Here is a 19,846-nt window from a genome sequence, read left to right on the forward strand (position 1 = left end):
CCAAAGGGAAGAGAACAGAAACTTTTTGCCCATGATCCTTTCACTATATAGTAGCAAGAGTTACCCAGTGTTACACCCTTAGGTTGTGGTGGGAGCTACAGATTCTCAGCACTGTTTTGTACTTTCCGTAGAGATGGAGATTGAAGAATTAAACCAGGCAAAATCACAGCACATTTCTGCAAACTTGAATTGCATGGAATAGCAAATGTCTTTGGCAAAAAGTGAAGCAGAGCCCTCATCTCTAAGGTTACAGTGCTGTGCTTCCATTACGTGGTTATTCTTCCTCCCCTTAGCCCTATGCATCCTTTTGCAGGCAGGGAAAATAAGTTCTGTTACAAACTAAAGGGAATGAATTCATGGACACAAGCGGGCAGATTACACAAAGAAGCAGGAAATTCCTGTAGGTTCCCCCCTTCTGAAACTGTTTGCAAAGTCATTCTTGGTGTCAACTTTAAATACCTATTTTTCTCTCTCAAGTTACTTGGGTACTATCGGCTTACTTTAGTGACAGATCGCTGGAAAGCTCGCTTTCCTTCTGCACAAAAGCAGCGAAGACTGTTTTGCGAGTTCCTAATTTCGCCGTTACTGTATCCGCACCGCTCAGTGATCCAAAAACCCTCCCACCAGGATAAGGGAAGGCTGTATTTCCCCAGCTGGAGCACAGAGCTTTCGGCACCGGCTCTCTGATTTGTCGTCCGGGCTCCGGAGGGGGCACGGTGTGGTCAGCTCGGGAGCACGGTAACAAAAGGCGAAAGCGGAGCGGGAAGGAGCTGGGAGAACGGGAGCGCGGGTGGCAGCCGGGGGGGGCTCATGAGCGCTGGCGGCGGGTGAGCCCCGGAGAGCCCATGGGCGGCCGGGCGAGCCTGGCGAGCCGCGGCACCGAGACCCGGTCCCGGCCCCGGCCCCGCCGCCGCTCGGCGCAAGGAGGAGCCGAGACCATGATTCAGGTACGCGGGATGCGCTGCCCCGGCCCCGGCGCGGAGGGGGGAGGCGGGGCGGGTGTCGGCTACCTCCGAATAGGCGCCTAAATCGCTTGTTTTGGGGGTAGTTAAGGAAATGGAGTGGCCAAAAATAGGGATGGGTTGATAATCCTGAAGTACACGTTAACTTTTCACGGGTAGGAAAGTTTTGGATCAACTTATGGTTTTAAACCCATCTGGTCCCAGTGATGGATTCCCTTCGAGTTCATGACTGTGGACGGGTATGAAAGGTTTTGATTAACTTACGGTTTTAAACCCATTTGGTCTCAGTGATTTGGTCTGTCTTTGAGTTTATGGCTGTGGATAAAACCAGAGGAACTGCCAAAATAGCAGCCTCTCGGCAGAGCTGCAAACAGGGGGTACCAGAAACCTTTCCAGAGCATTGTCAGAGTCTCTCAGCTCCATGCAACTAATTCCAGAGGCTCATACAAGCATCTCTGTTTCTGGTTTGCTAAGCAAACCTCTGGACCTTTGAAGTTTCATGCACTTCTTTCTGGGTTACCTCTGAAAGTTTGGTTCAACGCTGGATTAAATTCATTTTAAGCATATGTGCAAATGTTTTTGCTGTCTCGGGTTCAGCACACTCTAGCAGTCTCCCTCTCCTTTTGCGTGCTTAACTGAGCAACTGCTTTCATTTCAAATCCCTTCTGAAAACATACCAGTTCTGATGAAACCTTTTAGGATTAGTTTCCCAGAAGTTCATATATAATATACCACATGAGTGGTAAACATGCACTAAATAATCTGTACTGGTTTCAAGCTCCCCTTGAGCATCTGATCGGCACCCTGTCTGTGGAACGATCTCCATCACTCTTGTGTCTAACATTTCAAACCACAAAGCTGCCAAGGAAATAGCAGAGTGTATATGTTGGTGCCAGAATTGCTTTCTTCTGAGGTGTAAGATGGCCGGCGTTCAGTTGTAGACAAGTGGCGCATTTAAAGGGCTGAAATATTTTGCCTTCTCTCAGAATTAGAAGAAGGAGCTTTATTTCATTTGAAAGCACATACAATGATCTCCAGTGATCTCTTGCCAAAGAAACATTAGCCTGTGACCTTATGCACCATATTAAACGTGAAAATCGTAATGTTACATTGGAAAGAAAAATTACTGTAGCAAACTCCTTCACCCCCTCCCCCCAGATTGATAAGTACAAATTTTCTACTAACTCTTAGATCAAGGACCAGGATTCTGATTTTAGACTGTTACTGGGGCACGTTTTACTAGAGGGAAGATTACTAACTGGTTATTGCACACTGATTCAGTTAGCACCTGGTAACCCCAATTTTACTGGATGCTCTTGAAACACATTAAGAACATATTCCAAGAGCCATGCTTGTTCTCTTCTTCATGCTAGATGTTATATTACAAGGGCTTATTTAGGATGGGTAACCCTATTGCTCCAAAACAGCATCCCAGTGCTGTGTTACCTGTACCCAATGACAGCTTTGCCCCACCACGCTTTGGTTCCTGCTGTTCTTTGAGGCTGCTAATTGAAAGTCTGCTGCTCAGAGGGCTCTCCAGCTAACTGATGTTAGATTTTGCAACCATGTTTCTTCTTGATTCTTCCTTTCTTTGTTAAGATATCCTGAAGGATCAAGAAAACCTGAGCGTTAAAACCAGGGGCAAGAGAACAAACTAAATGATGTTAACCTCCTCTCTCTGTGGCACTTAAAAAACTGGGAGATGCTAATACCAAGCAACAAGATAAAGAAATCTGGTGGTTTCCTTAGCAGCGGTCCGTATCGATTTAGCAGGGACTGCTGTGGCTAAGCAGAGCTTCACCACCCTCATACCAAGTTCCATGAAATGGATGGTTTGCATTCTTCTATTATTATATATTAGTATAAATCAAGAGTTTCTTCTCTGAAACCAATTGCATTTAATCAGTTTTAAATTAGTATGAGTGATGGGGAAAGCTGGGCCAGTAATTCTGAAACTATTGGTTATAAAATGAGTTCAAATGATGGAGTGGTCTACAAAAGCTGGCATAGGCTCCAATTTATGCTGCTATTAGGGAACAGAAAACATGTGGGCAGGATGTATTAACATCAGTGCCTTTATTTTACATCTGGAACATGAAAAAGGAGGCAACTGGCAACAGCTTAAAATATGAGCTTTCCCTATTGTTGAATTTCTATTGATCTTTCTCCTCCAGCAGGAAGATACATAATTATACAATACGCCATCTGAATTGCAACCACTGGGGGGTAGAAATAGTTGTAATATTAGACATTCTGCCTCAGAATATGCCAAAAGGTCTTAATATGAAGTTGCGGGTAAAAGAGCCTAAATTTGACCCTAGAAAGGTGTTTTACAGAGTGAGGGGATTTGTTTGTTTTGCATTTTCAAGGGAGGGGTATATTTTTCTGATAGGGTTACACTAGACAAGGAAGTATTTTTCTCTTGGAATCAGTGGAATTAGGCTAACTTAAAATTGGCGTATAGTTGACATTATGTTTCTTGGTTAGGCCTCATCCTTGGGTTATTTATCAGCTTTCTGTGAGGGGCTGCTGTGGCAGTGACTACTGAATTCTCTGTTCAGCATAGACTGGAGTCAGGACTGAATGCAAGCACCAGCTCTGGCTCAGTTGCTGTAGGTGAACCTTCCTGAGCAGATCCCAGCGTTACCTGAAAACTCATTGTCTGAATCTTTACTTTTTACCCACTTCTTTAATTTTCCTTTTTCTTTGTGTATAATATTGTAAGGGAGAAAGAAAAACATTTGTACCAGTCCTGCTGTCTTACATCAGCAAGAACCAATAGTGGAAACTGAAGTGCAAAGTAAAGTAAATCAAGTAACTTTTTCAGACTTGCTCAGCGAATACATAACAGACTTCAGGTCTGAGCCTCATTGAAATGCTTTTCCACTGAAACATATTACTTTTGGAGTAATGAGTTGTCACTTGTGCAAAGCAGGGAAAAGGGACAGTCCAATGGATCTCTGTACTGTCTTCTCCATACAGTAGGCTTCTATGTTATATCTTGGTATCTCTGACTGGGTGAGTGTGCAAATGTGAGGATGCTACGCTACATCAGAGGGTAATCACCAGTATCACTCAGTCCATAATCTCCCTGCAGGAATATTCTGGCTTCTGCTCCTGACGATTTATTTGTACAGATGGAAAGAATTGGAAACAAAATATTTCTTCCAGGAAGAAAGATTTTAAAGGGGGTTTGGATTGAATACTAAGCAAATAGCAGCATTGGCCCAAAATGCCCACAAGTTCAGAAGTCTTTAGCATCATTTCCTTGTATTGTGTTATAAAACAGAGGAGTCAGAATAAAACAACAAGAATCTTTAATAATTTAATATATCTTTTTGCCAGTGCAGGCCAAGGTGATGGCAACCATAGAAGACCCAGCTTGGGGCATTGTTAGTCAAATTGTGTGCAAGAAGCTGATGAATGCTCCATCCCTGGCAGTGTTCAAGGCCAGGATGGACAGCGCCTTGGGCAGCATGGTCTAGCGTAAGGCATCCCTGCCCATGGCAGGGGATTGGAACTGGATGATCTTAAGGTCCTTTCCAACCCAAACCATTCTGTGATTCTGTATGATTCTATGAATCCTGTAGGCCAATCACCCTTTTGTTAACAAATATGTCCTTTCATCTGACGAATACATTCTGGGTGAAAGCCACATAATGTTTATTATTGTATGTAGATGGGAAATCCTTTTGACTATGCATCTGGTTCCCACTCCATTACTATTACTTAACCAGTCAGGTTAATTCATGTAATGATAGCCCTGTTGCTAAGGTTATTTAGTATATGAGAATCTTGGGGAAGCCAGCTTACTAAAGACTGCACAGTATGCAACTGGAGCTCTTTTTAAGGTCTTTAGTACAATGTCTGGTTCCTTCAGTGCAAGTTGTCATGTTTTTAATAACCAAGGAAAGGAAAAAGCCTTTCAAAAACCTCAAGCAGTTGTAGCTACTGCGTCAGTTAGATTTCCAAGGGGTCTCAGACAGGTGAAGCACACTGGGACTTAATGGCTGTTACTGGAAAGAATTGCATTTTTACCTCGGTATCCTGCCTTCTGCCTGACAGCTGTGACATGTCCTGTGGAAAACAGGCTGGATTAAAGTGGTTTTCAACAAGAGGGAAGTAAAGATATTTTTTTCTCTGAAAGATAAAGGCAGCTTCAAATTATAACAAAAATAATTCCTGAGAGGAACTGAGAAGCAAGGGAGGATTTAAAACTCTTTTTGTCCTTCCAGAAGAATATTAAGGGTATAGGAGGAATGTGAAAGGTTCCCAAATGGCTCAGTTACAGCCCTCAAGTGATGTCCGGAAAGATGAACAACTTTCCCATGAAACTTAAAATAGAAAACGTCTTCTTTTTTTCTTTTTTATAGTTTGTGGGTTACTTTGAGCATTGCTTTTGCTTTGTAATTTCAGAATTGTTTCTTCCTACTGACTATGGATGGCAAATTGTATCATTATAAAGGAAAAATCCTTGTTGGTTCTGGTTTTTAATCTAAATAGGGAAGTTTCTTGGATCTTGGACAGTCTTTGTTTGTCCAGAAAACTGATAGAATTAAAGTCTCGGAGAACACTGAGGGAGAAATGAATGTGTTGACTATAAGCAGGTACAATCTGCTTCAAATCTAGCTGGTTACAAGCAAGGAGGTTGAATAGTTTCAGTCACCCCACCATTCCATAAAGCCATTTCTTTGCACAGATGGTTCAGATCACAATTCCATCCCTGATACACATTGTTTAATCATCCAAACCAATGATTAAATTGTCAAAATTGTTATTCAAAACATGTGAGTTCTTTTATGGTATGTGGAATGAGAGTCATACTCCCTTTCTTACATCTCTTTCATTCTAGCTGGTCTTTCCTCTTGACCTTGGAGCTTGATGCAGATCCCATGGCTTTCCAACAGCAGAGAGAGCTCCTGCAGATTGTAGCACATGCTCAAGTAGCACTGGTGCCTCAGCAATCCTGGCCTTCCTCATGAGAAAGTGAAATGCTAGCAGCATTTCCCTTTGTCCTCCACTCTGCTTTACTTCTGTAGGAGGTTGAGGAATCATGCCATGGTTGAATATGTACTAAGCTCCATCATCAGGGTTCTTTATTCAACAAAGCACTTGAACATAAGCAGTTTCTTAGGCCTGTTCCTATACAATAAAATACAGGCTCATGTGATCTTGACATCTCTAGAAATTGAAAATGAATTTTAAGGGTGACTTAAGATATTTTACTGAATTAAACTTCAGGAATGTTTCATCCCCTAGTGACTCACATATGGTGCTGGTCATGATGAATTTCCTTCTCCTCTCCAAATATAACAACACTTAGCATTATGCTCTCTTCTGTTTTCCTCTGAAGAGATAACTACTTGATATTTCCTTTTGCTTTGTTGCATCCTTTCAGGTACAATTACAAAACCAGCTTTCTTACCCATTACCCTCCTTTTCGCCCTAGTGTGGATCATGGGATGCTTGGGTGTGAAACTCTGTGGTGTATCCTGGTACAGAGTTTCAGTTGTTTAACCCTGATATTTTATACTTTAACGTGCTTATTTGTTATGTTATAATACAGGCCGTGGTTTACATAGCTGCAGTTACTGAGTTGGGGTCTGATTCTATGGCTCTTACAGCCATAAAACTTTCAGTGCTGTACCCAGCTCTTCATGGATCACTTACAGATCATAAGAGACTACTGATGTGACTAAACCCCATTAGTAACATCTAAGAATCCTGATTAAGTCTCATACAGAGCTGATAATGACTGCTTAAAAACTCCAGGTGAGTGAAGATACCTCTTACCCTGAAAATAATTTATAAAGGGTATAGGGTCCTGGCAGTTCAAATACAATACCTTATAGGAAATTCAACTCAGATTTCGGGAGCTTTTTCATCTTTAGCATGGGTTGTAGTTAACAGTATTCTTCATGTTAGCTGCCTTGTGTATGGGCTGGGTTGGGAAAACATATGCAAGAGGGACCAAGGGAGAAAAAGGAGATCTAAGTTAGAAGCCAGCTAAACAGCTTGCAAGAAACTCTGTAAGCTCATATGCTGTACTCCTGCTTTAGTTAGGTGAATTCCCACTATCTAGGCTTGGCCAGTAGAAAAGAGGCTGTGGTACATGGTACATGATACCACTGGGTCCAGTGGCTGGATGTTGCAGCTACCTTCACGTTGTGACTTCATTTTATGTGACCTTCCACTTTCTAGAATTGATCACTTCTGGGAAAAGCCTTTCCCTTCCACATGTAACCCCCCCCAGATGTGAAGTGGCCTTCTCTTGAAAACAGGTGAAGAGAAAACTGCAGTTTTCTTTCTTTCCTCCTTCCAGCCTCCTCTGGTTTTAATCCATAAAGAGCCAAAGTGGGATTAGATTTTCCAGCTAGACATGGCTTTGCCATGCCAACTCAAGTGCACACAGTGGGAATGTAAAAAGTAAGCATGTGCCCAATGCTGAGTGTGCGCTAGGTGCTTCTCAGTGTGTGTGAGGGGTGAGGTTATTCTTGTCATAGTTTATGCCCTCTCCAGTCCTTTGCAAGATGGGGAGAGGAGTACGACACTGCTTTGTGACTGCCGAAGGCATTTACAAGATGCTGTTTGTCAGTGCACCCATTTAGGTCTTGTATAATGGTTTTGTCTTCAGAAAAAGCATTAAACCAGTCCAGGATTTCTTGCATTTGCTGTCTAGCATTCCATGCAGTCTCTGCTCTACTGTCTCACCACTTTCTGAGTCAGAAATTACTCTTCTGCTTAACTGGTAGCTCATTTGTCTTGGAGAATTACTGTGAGGTGTGTTTATGAAACTCTGTTTTCTCATTCAGTGACCTGCCAGTTGTAAGATTGAATGGGAAAGGAAGTTTCACCTAGAAGGCAAAGGGCAAATTTTATCACCATAGAAGGACAGCAGGGATGAGAATCACCTGAAGTGAACATGTATATCTTGGTGCTTTATGTCTGAACAGTTACTTTAATTAAAAGCTCTGTTTGAAATCTATTCAGATGATCATTGAGAATACCTCTACCTTCAAAATGAGTAGCATACCCAAGGTAAAACTTGTATGTGAAGTCGTAGAGGTTGTTTTTCAAGTGAAACAAACAGCCACCTCGGATGTTACTTGTGTGGAAATTTTAAAGTCATCATTTTGCAGATTTTCCATTGTCTCTCTCATAATGCAGCACTTTTCTATCATGGCTCTAATGAAATTAATGGAATGATGGAAAGGCACTTAACCAAAAAAACTTTGTAGGGCAGCCTGTAACAGATCCTTTCGCTTCAGTTTATCTGTGTGTTAGCCATCAGTCAATACTGCTTTCTATAGTAATGGGTTCCTGGCTTTGTGTTTTATTCTCATAAGGTCTTTGCAGTTAAAGCCAAATACCACTGCCTTGTGGATCTCCGCTTTTGGGTTAAGTACACAAATATCTGTTTCAGCTGCCACAAATAACAGAGATGTGAAATGTTTTAGAGAGTCAACTGCCACTGTTGTTTATCAGAGCTGTTCCAGAGCAGGGGAGAAAAAGCTAAAGGAAGCCAGAGCTAACTGAAGTGAATAGGTGCTCTCATTCATTCCTGGCCTGTTTCATTTTATAACATGCATAAAGCTAAAGGAAGACGTCTTCAGGGTGATAGGGTAAAGTGAAGTTGTTGGGGTATTAATTATACGTAATGCAACATAAAGCAGTAAGTCATGATCATGATGGATGATGGATCTAGGACGAAGCACAGAACTGTTCCTTAAGTCACAATTTTTAATAGTTGAATTATGCTTTTATATTTGCTGCCTTACACATGGTGTGAAGTCAGGAGCTGTGACACATAGAGCAAGACTGATCTTTTTGGTTCCCACGTGGATTTCAGGATGGAAGGACTAGGTTGGTTATATTTTGACTGTGGGACTTGCAAGAGCTCTATAAACTGCTGCTTCAAGCTCTCAGAGCTACCTGGCTTTGCCCTTTTCTTACTTTCTGCCCTGAGAGGGCTCTCATCCACAAATGGGTTGTTCAGCCTGGAGAAGAGAAGATTCCAGTGAGACCTTGTTGCAGCCTGTTAGTTCTTAAAAGAGTTCTATAAGAAAGATGGGAGACTTTCTAGCCCTGTTGCAACAGGACGAGGGGTGATGTTTTTAAACTAAAAGAGGGAGATTCAGGCTGGATGTGAGGAAGAAATTCTGTACAATGAGGGTGGTAAAACACTGGCACAGGTTTCCCAGAGAGGTGGTGGATGAACCATCACGGGAGACATTCAAGGCCAGGCTGGATGTGGTTCTGGGCAACCTGATCTGGTTGAAGATGTCTCTGCTCATTGCAGGGGGGCTGAACTGGATGAGCTTTGAAGGTCCCTTCCAACCCAAACCATTCTCTGATTCTGTAAACCTTCCCAGCCTTGTCCTACCCAGTGCATGTAACACTGGAAGCATTAGCCCTCCCTTCCATGTCTGGCAGGAATCTGGAGTACAGCTGATGGAAAGTTGCTTTTGGATCTCCACTGTTATCCATATTTGCCGTATGGTTCGGCTGTGCCACCAGGGCACCAGGCAAATGCTGTGTGTGATATTAAGGGACAAAACACATAGAGAGAATTGGGGCAGTATGTGAAAATACTACATGTCCTTTCCTTTCTGTTAACTGGTGGAGAGTTGCCAGTGATGAATCAGAGCTTGATGTCATAAGCCACTTCTTATTTATCAAAAGCAGTTGTAAGGGGGACAGAGGGAATGTGCTGTTCAGCATCTTGTTTCTGTTGCTCCTTGATCTGTGTCATCCAGCTACAGAGCACTAAAAAAGAGCCTATTCCTAACGCTTTTTTCTTGGCTATCCAAGCAATCAGAGCCAACAAATGCTTTTTTTCAAAGTAATAGACTCTCAGAAACTAATGCAAGTTTGGGACTTGAAAGAGCAAAAGGTTTTCATTATGTTTTTAAAGCAAATGTCAAACTTAAACTCTTTTTCATGTCCGTGTAAGCCCAATGGGCATGGAATGCCTGCTTCCTGCCAAATCTGGTATTAACTATGGCTATCACTTAGAGGGAAATTAAAACCATTTGGATCTTTGTCCTTGAAGGCTCCCCATAGGATTTATGAAGGCTCTCTCTAGATTTATTGCAGTGGCAGTTCATGGGGTTTCAGTGATAGGCTGATAGTGTTGTGCTCTTGAATGCAGTAGGTGCATGTAAGCCTGTGCACAGTGGCAACAGGACTACATGTGGGTTTGTATGCACTCATGTATGTGGTGTGAGAGAGGAAGATCCATCATACAGAAGATGAGTGAGTTCAACCTGAGGATCCTGACCTGGATTTCACACAGCTGTAATTTTGATGGGTGGCTAAACAAAGGGTTGTATTTTTAGCCTGTCTTTAAGGTGTTTGGAACAGTTTCTTCTTGCCTTTGTGCTTGAGCAGGAGAAAGTGCTACTTTTTGCATGGGTGTTGTTGATGGGCACTGTAAGAAGAACTATATTCACATGCAAATGGACGCTCTTCACTCAGCTCTGCCAGCGCCAAGTCAACAGTGGCAGTGATAACTTGAGGAGAGCTGAAGTCATGATGGGTCATGGTGGACCATCAGGGGGATGTCTGGTGGCCAGTCTCTTGTCCTGTGCTTGCAACTTGCCTAAGTAGAAGGATGCTGAGGTTTGCAGTTACTCTGACACAAAAGCATATCTTCTGTTAACTGTTATGAGACATTTGACTCATAACTTTTCCATGGGTCAGTCATAACTTATTTCCCATTGAGATCTGGGTAGTTGTAGTTGCATCAAGTGTGTCCCCACCTGGGAAAATAAGAGAATCTGTTGGCTCAAACTGAACAAAACTTGAAGGATTTTAGGGTCCCTGGATTCCAGTGTTTTAAAACCAGTGATCTGAAGGCAAAAGCCATAGTGTTCTTCACTGTGGAACCATGTCAAAACAGCATGGGGATGGCTTTTATTTCCTCAGCCTTCATTTGGAAAGAATTCCTGTTTAGGAATGCGTTTACACATGTAGCATGAAGGCTTTAAGATGTGAGGGTCTACACAAAAGGAACACTGTCAGAACTCTCAAAAGAGTGATGGGATAGCCTCTGTGTCACCAAACCATGATACTTGGCTGTTTTCCTCACAGAAAAAGGAGAATGTTGTTAATGTATCAGCTGAGATCAATGACTGCACTAAACACTCATGAAAGGAGAAATGGATGAACACTGTTTTGAGAGTAAAAGACTATTTTCCTTATTCATCTTATTTCTCCCTTGCAGTCCCTCCTGAAAGGCCATTGATATTCATTAAAATGTAGAACTAATTGACCAGAACCAAGTGCTTGGTTTCTTTGTGGATGGCCCCCATCTTCAGAGGCAGAGGCTCTTCTGGAAGGGTGGAAGCTGAGCCTTAGGCAGCTCTGACTGAGATTCCAGCCATGCTTGCTTCTTCTTGAGCTTTGCAGCTTTATTGAAGTTGTCAGTGTAACAGCATTGGAATGTCATTCAAAAACTCAACAAACCTGAACAGGTTTCAGCAGTGTTGGAGGGCATTAGATGGAAAAATGAATTAGGTGGAACTCGCCAGAGTTTGAATTGTTTTAAACTCCTTTTCATTCCAACTCAGGCAACATTAGACTGGCTCAAAGGATTTAAAAATATAACCTTAACTCTCTGAGAATGAGAAAACAGGATGAGAATGATTAACATTGCTGCAGGATTGCGCATGGAATACTTCTAAGTGAGAGTTGTTCTGAAATTCATTGTGGATTTAATAATTTCCTTTTAAATATTCAGCTTCTCTCTGTTGCTTCCACATACTGTGGAAATTTTCATTAAGAAATTTATGTATTATACCTTGTCACAGACAAATAAAAGCGAGGAGTCAATAACTAGCCAGAATCCTTGTTAATACTCCCCCAGTTGTATTTCAGTGCTATCTGCAGTGTTTTGATCAGTCATCACCATAATTTTTTGCAGCCAAAGATCTTAACTGAATTATGGCCTTCATCACTTCTGTATCTTGGATGTGACTGCAAAATAAAAGCTGGCTTATACCTGTCAAACACCGAGAGGGCAAACATGAAAAGTGCATTTTCACTCTATGTTTACTGAGAAGGAAGATTGGAGTCGGGAGTTTGTGGTATGAAGCTGGGATCCTGACTTGAATAAGCATCAATTCACAGGGATTTGACACAGATGAATGGACTGCTGGCTGCTGGATTCCTGAAGATTCTTTGAACCTCCATTTTTGGCTAACGGTGGGGGGAGAATCACATTTTGCCCTTCCTGTAATAAGTCAGAAAAACTTGCCACAAGGCATTCCTCCTCTAAACCCCTGTTGGCAGCTTAGGCCGTTAGACAGAAACTGGGAGCCAGGGTTAGAGAGGAAACCTTGCCAAGAAATCCTAAAAATAGTAAGCTGAAAAGTATTACTGGTGTCACTGGAACACTTCTCATTACTTTTATACCGTGGCCTTAAACTCTGTGGAAATCAGGATGTGTTGAAAGCACTCTTCTCACAGATTTTAAACCCCCCTAAACTTGCAGGCTGGGCACTGAGCTGTGGATCATGGTCTTCTAGATGGTAAGAAACCTGAGTGCCCTCGCTATATAAGGTAAAATTTGGAAATCCTATTACGCAAGTGATTTCCCACCCCCACTTCACCCCTTGTACTGTCCTTTGAGCTGAGGGGATAATGGGATTCTGGAATGCAGGGCAATTTATAGTTGAATCGCCCTTGATCCAAACATTAATACTGTTCTCTTATTTTGAAGGAGATAATTTTGCTGTTAGCTACATTTTAGAGCAAAAATACAAACCTCCCCTATTTAATATATAAATAATTCTAATACTTTTTAAGGGCTGTGCATTTTTGCCCTCCACATGACTTTTGCCTGCTTTTTGTAAGCTGTTTTTCATGTATGCTCTTTCTTGTAGACTACATAAGAACAGTTCTAACAGAGTGTAGGAGCTGCAGTGTGTTCAGCAAGACACGGAGTGACTATTTACTTCATCATGCTTCCACTGAAGATAATGGCTGTAAAATGGCTATAAAAATCAAATGACTTAGGAAAGAATGGCCAGTAAAGTGTTACCGCTTTGTTAGTAAGATGGGTTACTGGCATTTATCGTGAGTTTTTTCCCCCTGGATACTCTAAATAAATGGAAACACTGTGATGGTTCAGAGAGTCAGTATAGAGAAGAACAACTGAAGAATAATAGAATCCTTATAGGGACCGGGGTGAGCCCCATATTGTGTCCTTTTTCTGTGCTATCTTTTGCATGAGAAAAAGCAGAGGTTGACTGCAGTCGTGATTGTATGTTTTGGAGGTGGCAAAAAAGAGATGTATCACTCAGTGGTGAAGGAAGGTCTTTGCATTGAGCTCATATGCTTCTTTACATGTGTCCTAGATTTAGCTTAGCTATTTGTTTTCTAGAGTATATGCTAAGTAGCATGGTTTATGATGTCTATAGGGAATATCAGACTTACAAATCAGAAACCTCAGCATCAACCTCCAGCATCAGAATGTCGGATTTTCTATTTTATTCTTAAATGAAACGACAGGAGAACTCTATTCTGACTCTCTCAGAGTGTTTGTGTTGGTATTGGGGATGCAATGGATTAGAAACCAAAGTACCTTTTACATGGTGAGTTCTTGTTACTATTGTTGTTGCTGTTGTTGATAATAACAATCATTTTGAAACCCATCTATCCATCTTCTGGACCCACCAGGTAAGAAAAAGGTTTTGTATGTGTGGGACCTGCAGATTAAAATGATACCTGCAGCATCAGTTAATGCTTCCTCTGTCCGCCTTGCTTACTCTTTTGGAGAGACTTCTCAACTGATTTTTCAGGTATTCAGCTTTAGGGGCTGTGATGCCAACATCCAACCATGTATCCAAAACCCTGCTAAAAGGCTTCATTGCTGCTGGAGAGGGCTGGACTCACTGAGTGCTTCCTTCACAGTTTTTGCAGTATGTCCAGTTTTAGCAGTGGCCAGATCAAATAGATCTGGCAGTGTCTAAATCACTAGTGGAATGTCTCTGGGTACAGTCTTTGCTTGCATGGGTTAGGAGTTCTTACATTCTTTTGCCTAAGAAGGAGCTTCCTTCCTTTGGCTGAACTCATGCTGTACCTCAGAGGCACACAGAAGTTGGGGGATTGAGGAACAATACAGTATCCAGTGTAAGTGTGTGTACTGGCCATGATATTATGGTGACTGGAAGAGCACCTCAAAGTACTGAGTATAATACAGTCTCATGGGCTGCTGGACTATGGCTATTTTGAGGGATGAATTCTGACTTGCATTGACTGACCTCTTTTTATTGACTGGAAAGATGTCATGCAAAAACCTCTGCAAGAGAAGCAAATGACATTAGGACAAGGTACAAATCTACATAAGGGATTATAACCTGTTTTGTTTTGCTTTTAAACCTCTTATGAAAATGTTTAACTGGGACATAACATTGTGAGCAGTGGAATATGTATGAGCTTAGTTCTCACAGTTGAACACCATTCAGAGTGTGGGAAAAATGGGAACCTTGCTGTGGAGAGGCATCTTCTGAGCCAAAAGGATGACATCCGAGACCTCAGATTAAAGTGTAAGAGGAGGAAAGAGTTGATAATTACAGCGTTGGATACATACAACTCTCAGGACATAGCAGAAATCATAGGTTCCAAACATAGCTGGCAGAGTGCACTCAGAAGTAAGTTCACAGGGACATATTTTCACTCCTTACAGACAGCATGAGGCTAACTGGGTTTAGCTGCAGTGTTAACCAGGAAGAGTTCAGGCTTTTGAGATGATCTGGTACTGTCCATTGTAGAACAGTGCAAAAGGCCACATAATGTCTCACTTTCTGTCACATTTAAGAAAAAAAAAATCCATGGAGCAGTTTAATGTTATTTGCTGCATTTATTCTATGTTCTGGAAACACTGTCCTGGGGAGCTGAATAATCAATGTCAGCAACCAAGTGCTCTGGCTTTTGCCCTTGGCTTTTTCTGTCTCATTGTGTTGCACACATCGAATCACAGAATCCCGGACTGGTTTGGGTTAGAAAGGACCTTAAGCTCATCCAGTTCCAACCCCCTGCCATGGGCAGGGACACCTCACACTAGACCAGGTTGCTCCAAGCCCTGTCCAACCTGGCCCTGAGTGCTGCCAGGGATGGGGCAGCCACAGCTTCTCTGGGCACCCTGTGCCAGCGCCTCAGCACCCTCACAGGGAAGAACTTCTGCCTTATATCCAACCTGAACTTCCTCCATTTAAGTTTGGACCCATCACCCCTTGTCCTATCACTACAGTCGCTGATGAAGAGTCTCTCTCCTTGCAGCCCCCTTTAGACACTGGAAGCTGCTCTGAGTTCAGTGTTACACCCACCTGAAGGGGCAAGTGTTTCTAAAGGGGCAAAAATACTTTCCAAGGATATGATTATGATTTTATTTTTTAGCTTCTGTCTAAAAGAAGAAAGTACAAAGATGAAGGGAGGGAAATCCTGACTCCCCTGGAACAGCAAATCTCTGCTTGGGTTGCTAGAGCCAGAACATCATTCCCAGACCTTTCATTAGGAAAGGCCTCTCTATAATTGGTCCTTGCCCTTCTGATTTGTTACCACTGCTGCTGATCTGGGTATCCCTGAATAGCTGTGGCATCTGTTTGCAACATGCATGGCTGGTGGTGAAAGCTTTCTAGTGCTGGGAGGGAGGTGTGGGTTTGCTTATGAAAACAGGAGGTAGTAGCAGCAGCTGGCAGTTCTGACCAGCATGGGTCCAGCACTAGGACAGAGGGGGAAGCCCCACAACCAAACATGGGGCCATTTGGAATTACCGTGCCTACTTGCACCTAGGACACTCAATGCTGTGGCCTCTCATTGTGTGATACAGGAATCATGTTTTATTTGTTTGCTCTCCTTATCCCTCTAATTCCAGATGGATGTAACGGGGGGAGTTGGTGGGTTGAGAGCTAGTTCAATGGCCGTCTCTTTGGTTGTACCAGAAAGGGCAAGGTGAAAACAGAGTAAATGAAGTCTGAGAAAGATTGGCTTCTGGACAAATGGGTGAAGGCAAATGAATCCTAAGAAGGGTTCCACAATGTGTTGTCCAACACTTCATCTCAGGATTAATCTATCATCAGTAAGTCTAATTACCAAAACAAGAGAAGGGAACATCAGGGTTACGCTGGTATAGTGCCACTGAAGACTGTATTAGGAAAGAAATACAAAAGTCTTCTGTGTGATTTAATTAGGTCTAATACCCGGCCAGGACAGTTTTATCAGAGAAAAGCAAAGGAAAACAAGTCTCATTGCCACCTTCTTCCTACTGTTCAGCCTTTCTCTTCCTCCCTGCAATGCACACACTATTCACTATGGGATTGCTAGTTGTGATGCACAGATGAGTTGCTATGAGAAATTAGAAGGTATCTCTCTGAAGCTGATTCTGGAGATGCTGAGAAAAGCTTCACTGAAGCTGTGACCATTTACTCTAAGATCAGCTGTTCCTGTGTTAAGAATTTAATTCGTATTGAGGGGAGAAAACCAAAATCTGTTCTGTTTTGAACTAATGGTTGTGAATTTCTTTTCTTTAAAGTTACATCTCTCTCCAGCAGACTTGAGTTTTTACTGAAAGAAAAATATTTAACCATTTCCTTCCTTTTCAGCTGTTGTAACTGTACTCTGTGAGTTACTACAGGAAGAGTATCTTATTCCTGACTTCCTGATCTGCCTGCAAGCTGATACCTGGTGCCCTCCTGAAACACACGGTTTGGATTGCTGATCCACCCAGCCATACATAAGTAAACAAGGTTTATACATCTAAAGATGCCAGAGGAACAGATGTTTTCTATTTGCTCAGGGTCTTTTGGCATCAGGAATTAGAGAACAAACTTAACACATCCAAAGCCACATGCCTTCTTTAATTGCACCTCTATTAGATTTGGTGAAGGATTCCAGTTTGTCAAGCAAGAGTTTTTACTGATTAAATTACTGATTGGTGGCTCTGCAGGCAGGCTTGGTTCTCAGAGCTCTTTTCGGCTCTCAGCAGAGGGAGAAACTGATCTTTCACAGATCCTTCTGTTCCCTCTGCTTTCTTCCTACCCCATCTGTGTAACAAAGCTGCTGCTTGATCACTCTCTTGACCTTAAACCTTCAGTGACTGGGAGAGAGGAATAAAGGGAGAGGGGAAAGTAGGGGCAACTCTGAAGTAGGAGGCAGGGAGTGAATTATTTGTATGTGGAGACTCAAAAAGGAAGCGAGAGAGCAGAGGAGATCGTGAGCAGGAAGGACCAGACATTGGCTACAAAAGCAAGAGCTGCAAAGAGAAGTGGATAAGAAGTGAAACAAAAATAGCTGAGGAAATCAGAGATGGGCTGGCGAAGAGAAAGAGGGAGGGAGCAAAAGATGGAAATCCAAGGAGAGAGAACTTACCACAAGCTGCATAAATTCCTGTAATATGTATGTATTGGTTTACAGGAATGTTTATCTAAAAGTTACGCATCTAGGCCACTAAGAATCTAGTCTTCCTCATTAAGTATCCCAGAGGATGATTTACTCAACCCATGCTAAGATTGCCTACTGCTGTTTGCTGACTGCAGAGGGAGCTGAGACCGTTCAAACTTGAAGGACTGCTTTTAGCTGGCTAAAGATTGGTAAAACACTTTCTACTTGCTGTATTAGGTATTTCTGGTTTAAAAACTGTAAAAGATGTGACTTTCTGGAGAGATCTTGGTATTATTGTAGGACCAGGGTGGAACTGTAAGTCAGCACCCTTATTGCTGGGAAGGAAAGGTTGTTTAGGTCAAAATAATCTAGCTTGGTGTTTGCACTTGCATTTCACCTTTGTGTGAAGAATATGAATGTTTGGTTTCTGTGTTTTATATCACTAAAGAATCAACTGTAATAGCTGTTTAGAGATCTTGCCCAATTGTGAGGGTGTAAATATAAGTATAGGGAAGGTGTCTGAGCACAGCACCTCAGAATGGAGACTGCAACAACAAAAGTTGGGATTTACATAAGAAACTTAAATCTTATTAATTAAGGTTTATTATTAGGCTGTCACAGTCTCCACACTTGCAACTACGATCTCCCAAACTTCAATTCTCATGACTCAGAATATAAATCTTAGTTGCTGTTCTTCAATGTGAATTAAGGGGTTTTAATATGTTTCTTTGCCATCTGACTTCTAGTTACTTACCTAGCAGCACTGAAAGCTATGGGCTTGTCTTCAGTTCAGAAGGGGCAAGCATTGCTTTGGATTCAGTTGTGTTAATCTGGGATGCTTAGGGAAAAAACATTACTTTTTGAGGGGAGAAATGAAGACTTCTTCACACACACGAGCTCCTGTCACATTTAGATGTGTGTCTGTGTAGGTGTTTCCTGTCCCTGTTGTTTCAAAGCAAAGTATTAGGAACTTTTGCTTCCCTGAATGAGTCTTGTGCCTCTGAGTAGGGACCCACTAGACAGTGTCTGAGCATAAATAATTCTGCTGAAATGCTTGGGCAGGGTTTAGGTTCAATTGGCTCTGTTTGTGTACCTTCTCACTCGGAAAGCCAGAAGTATATGGTGATGTTTGCCTTGGCTGTGCTAAGACAAAAAGGCAGTGTGGTTACTGTGTGTATGTGAAAGATTAAGACACCAAAAAAGTAGAAGGATTTAGAGTATTTCCATGGGAAATGAATGGATTAAGTAGACAAACAAAATCTTGCCTAGGAAAGCAAAATGACTTACTGGAATATACGGCCTCAGGATTAAATGTTTCATATTCCTCTCTACATCTCTGAACACTGAACCACACAAATGAAATTAGCGCAGTACAGCCTAGCAGACATCCTGACACAGATGAGCCAAAAGCCTTTTCTGTGTTTCCTGTATGATTCCAGGCCTGGTTTTGTTAGGAAGTCTGTAAAAAGTTAAATGCATTTGTGTGTGCTGGATGCTCCATACTGAACCATTTCTCAGGCACTCTTGCGGCACGGTCTCATATCCCTTGCCCTGTGTGTCCCATCTCCACAGCCAGCCCCCCATGCTGACTGAAGCTGCGTCGGGATTTGTTGCTCAGGACAGTGTCACCTTGTTGTATGATTATCTGTGAGGTGTCAATACTCTGACCTGATGCTGGAGGGATGAAAAATCAACCAGTTAATGTCCGGCCCCTGGATCGGGGTAGACTGGCTTGAGAACAGCCCTGAGGAGAAGGACTTGGGGGTGTTGGGTGAGGAGAAGCTCCCCATGACCCGGCTTCAGTGTGCGCTTGAGCCCAGAACCCCCCCGTGTGGAGGTGGCAGGGGGAGAGGCTCTGACGGCCGGGCAGCAGCCCCCAGCCTGCCGCCGCGGGAGGGCACTGCGATCCTCCGCTCCACAGGCAATTCCCAGCACGGCCTCGCTTCTGGAAAGCGTTCTGAAGTTTCAGGAGGAAGCGTGTATTATTGACCCTAATTAACTATCACTGCCCCTTGCTTCCCTCTGTATGCTTTTACATTCCTTTCTATCACTCCTTTCCAAGGTGACTGTGTATGGTTTTATTTACTGTAACCAAAAGAATAAAACCATAACAGAATCCTATACAAACCACCTATATTTAAGACAGTGTAAATCAGAATATGTTAATTCGTAATCAGAATAGGTAAAATCAGATCTGTAAACCAGAAAATGGCACTATTAAGGATGCTTGTGCAAAGAGCCCAAAAGAAAGCAAAACAACCTCCCAAACTCATCATCAACAAATGCAAATAGATTTGCTTTAGGCCTATAAATAGCTTCTCCGAGACCTGTGGCTATCCTAAATAAGTTTGTAACCTGAAAAGCATATACCTGTTTAACCTGGTAATTTCTCTGCTGGAAATGGAAGTGCTTAAAAGAGAAAGTCTGAGATCTATGAGACTGCAGCTTGAGGAGGAACCTTACAAATGTTTCCAGAAACAGAGACTAGCTCTGGTAACAAA

General features: G+C 42.4%; 1 protein-coding gene across 1 annotated transcript in view; it reads left to right on the forward strand.

The window, feature by feature from the left end:
- Window positions 1-845: 845 nt before the first annotated feature.
- Window positions 846-19,846, forward strand: part of TNS3 (tensin 3) — a gene marked incomplete at both ends in the record, with an annotated part of 195,689 nt that continues 176,688 nt past the window's right edge. The window contains one exon of the mRNA XM_080611182.1: window positions 846-947. Coding sequence (XP_080467308.1) covers window positions 846-947 — 102 coding nt within the window. The remainder of the gene's footprint in view (window positions 948-19,846) is intronic.

Source organism: Psittacula echo (genome assembly GCF_963264785.1).
Source record: "Psittacula echo genome assembly, chromosome: 2".
Taxonomy (NCBI): domain Eukaryota; kingdom Metazoa; phylum Chordata; class Aves; order Psittaciformes; family Psittacidae; genus Psittacula; species Psittacula echo.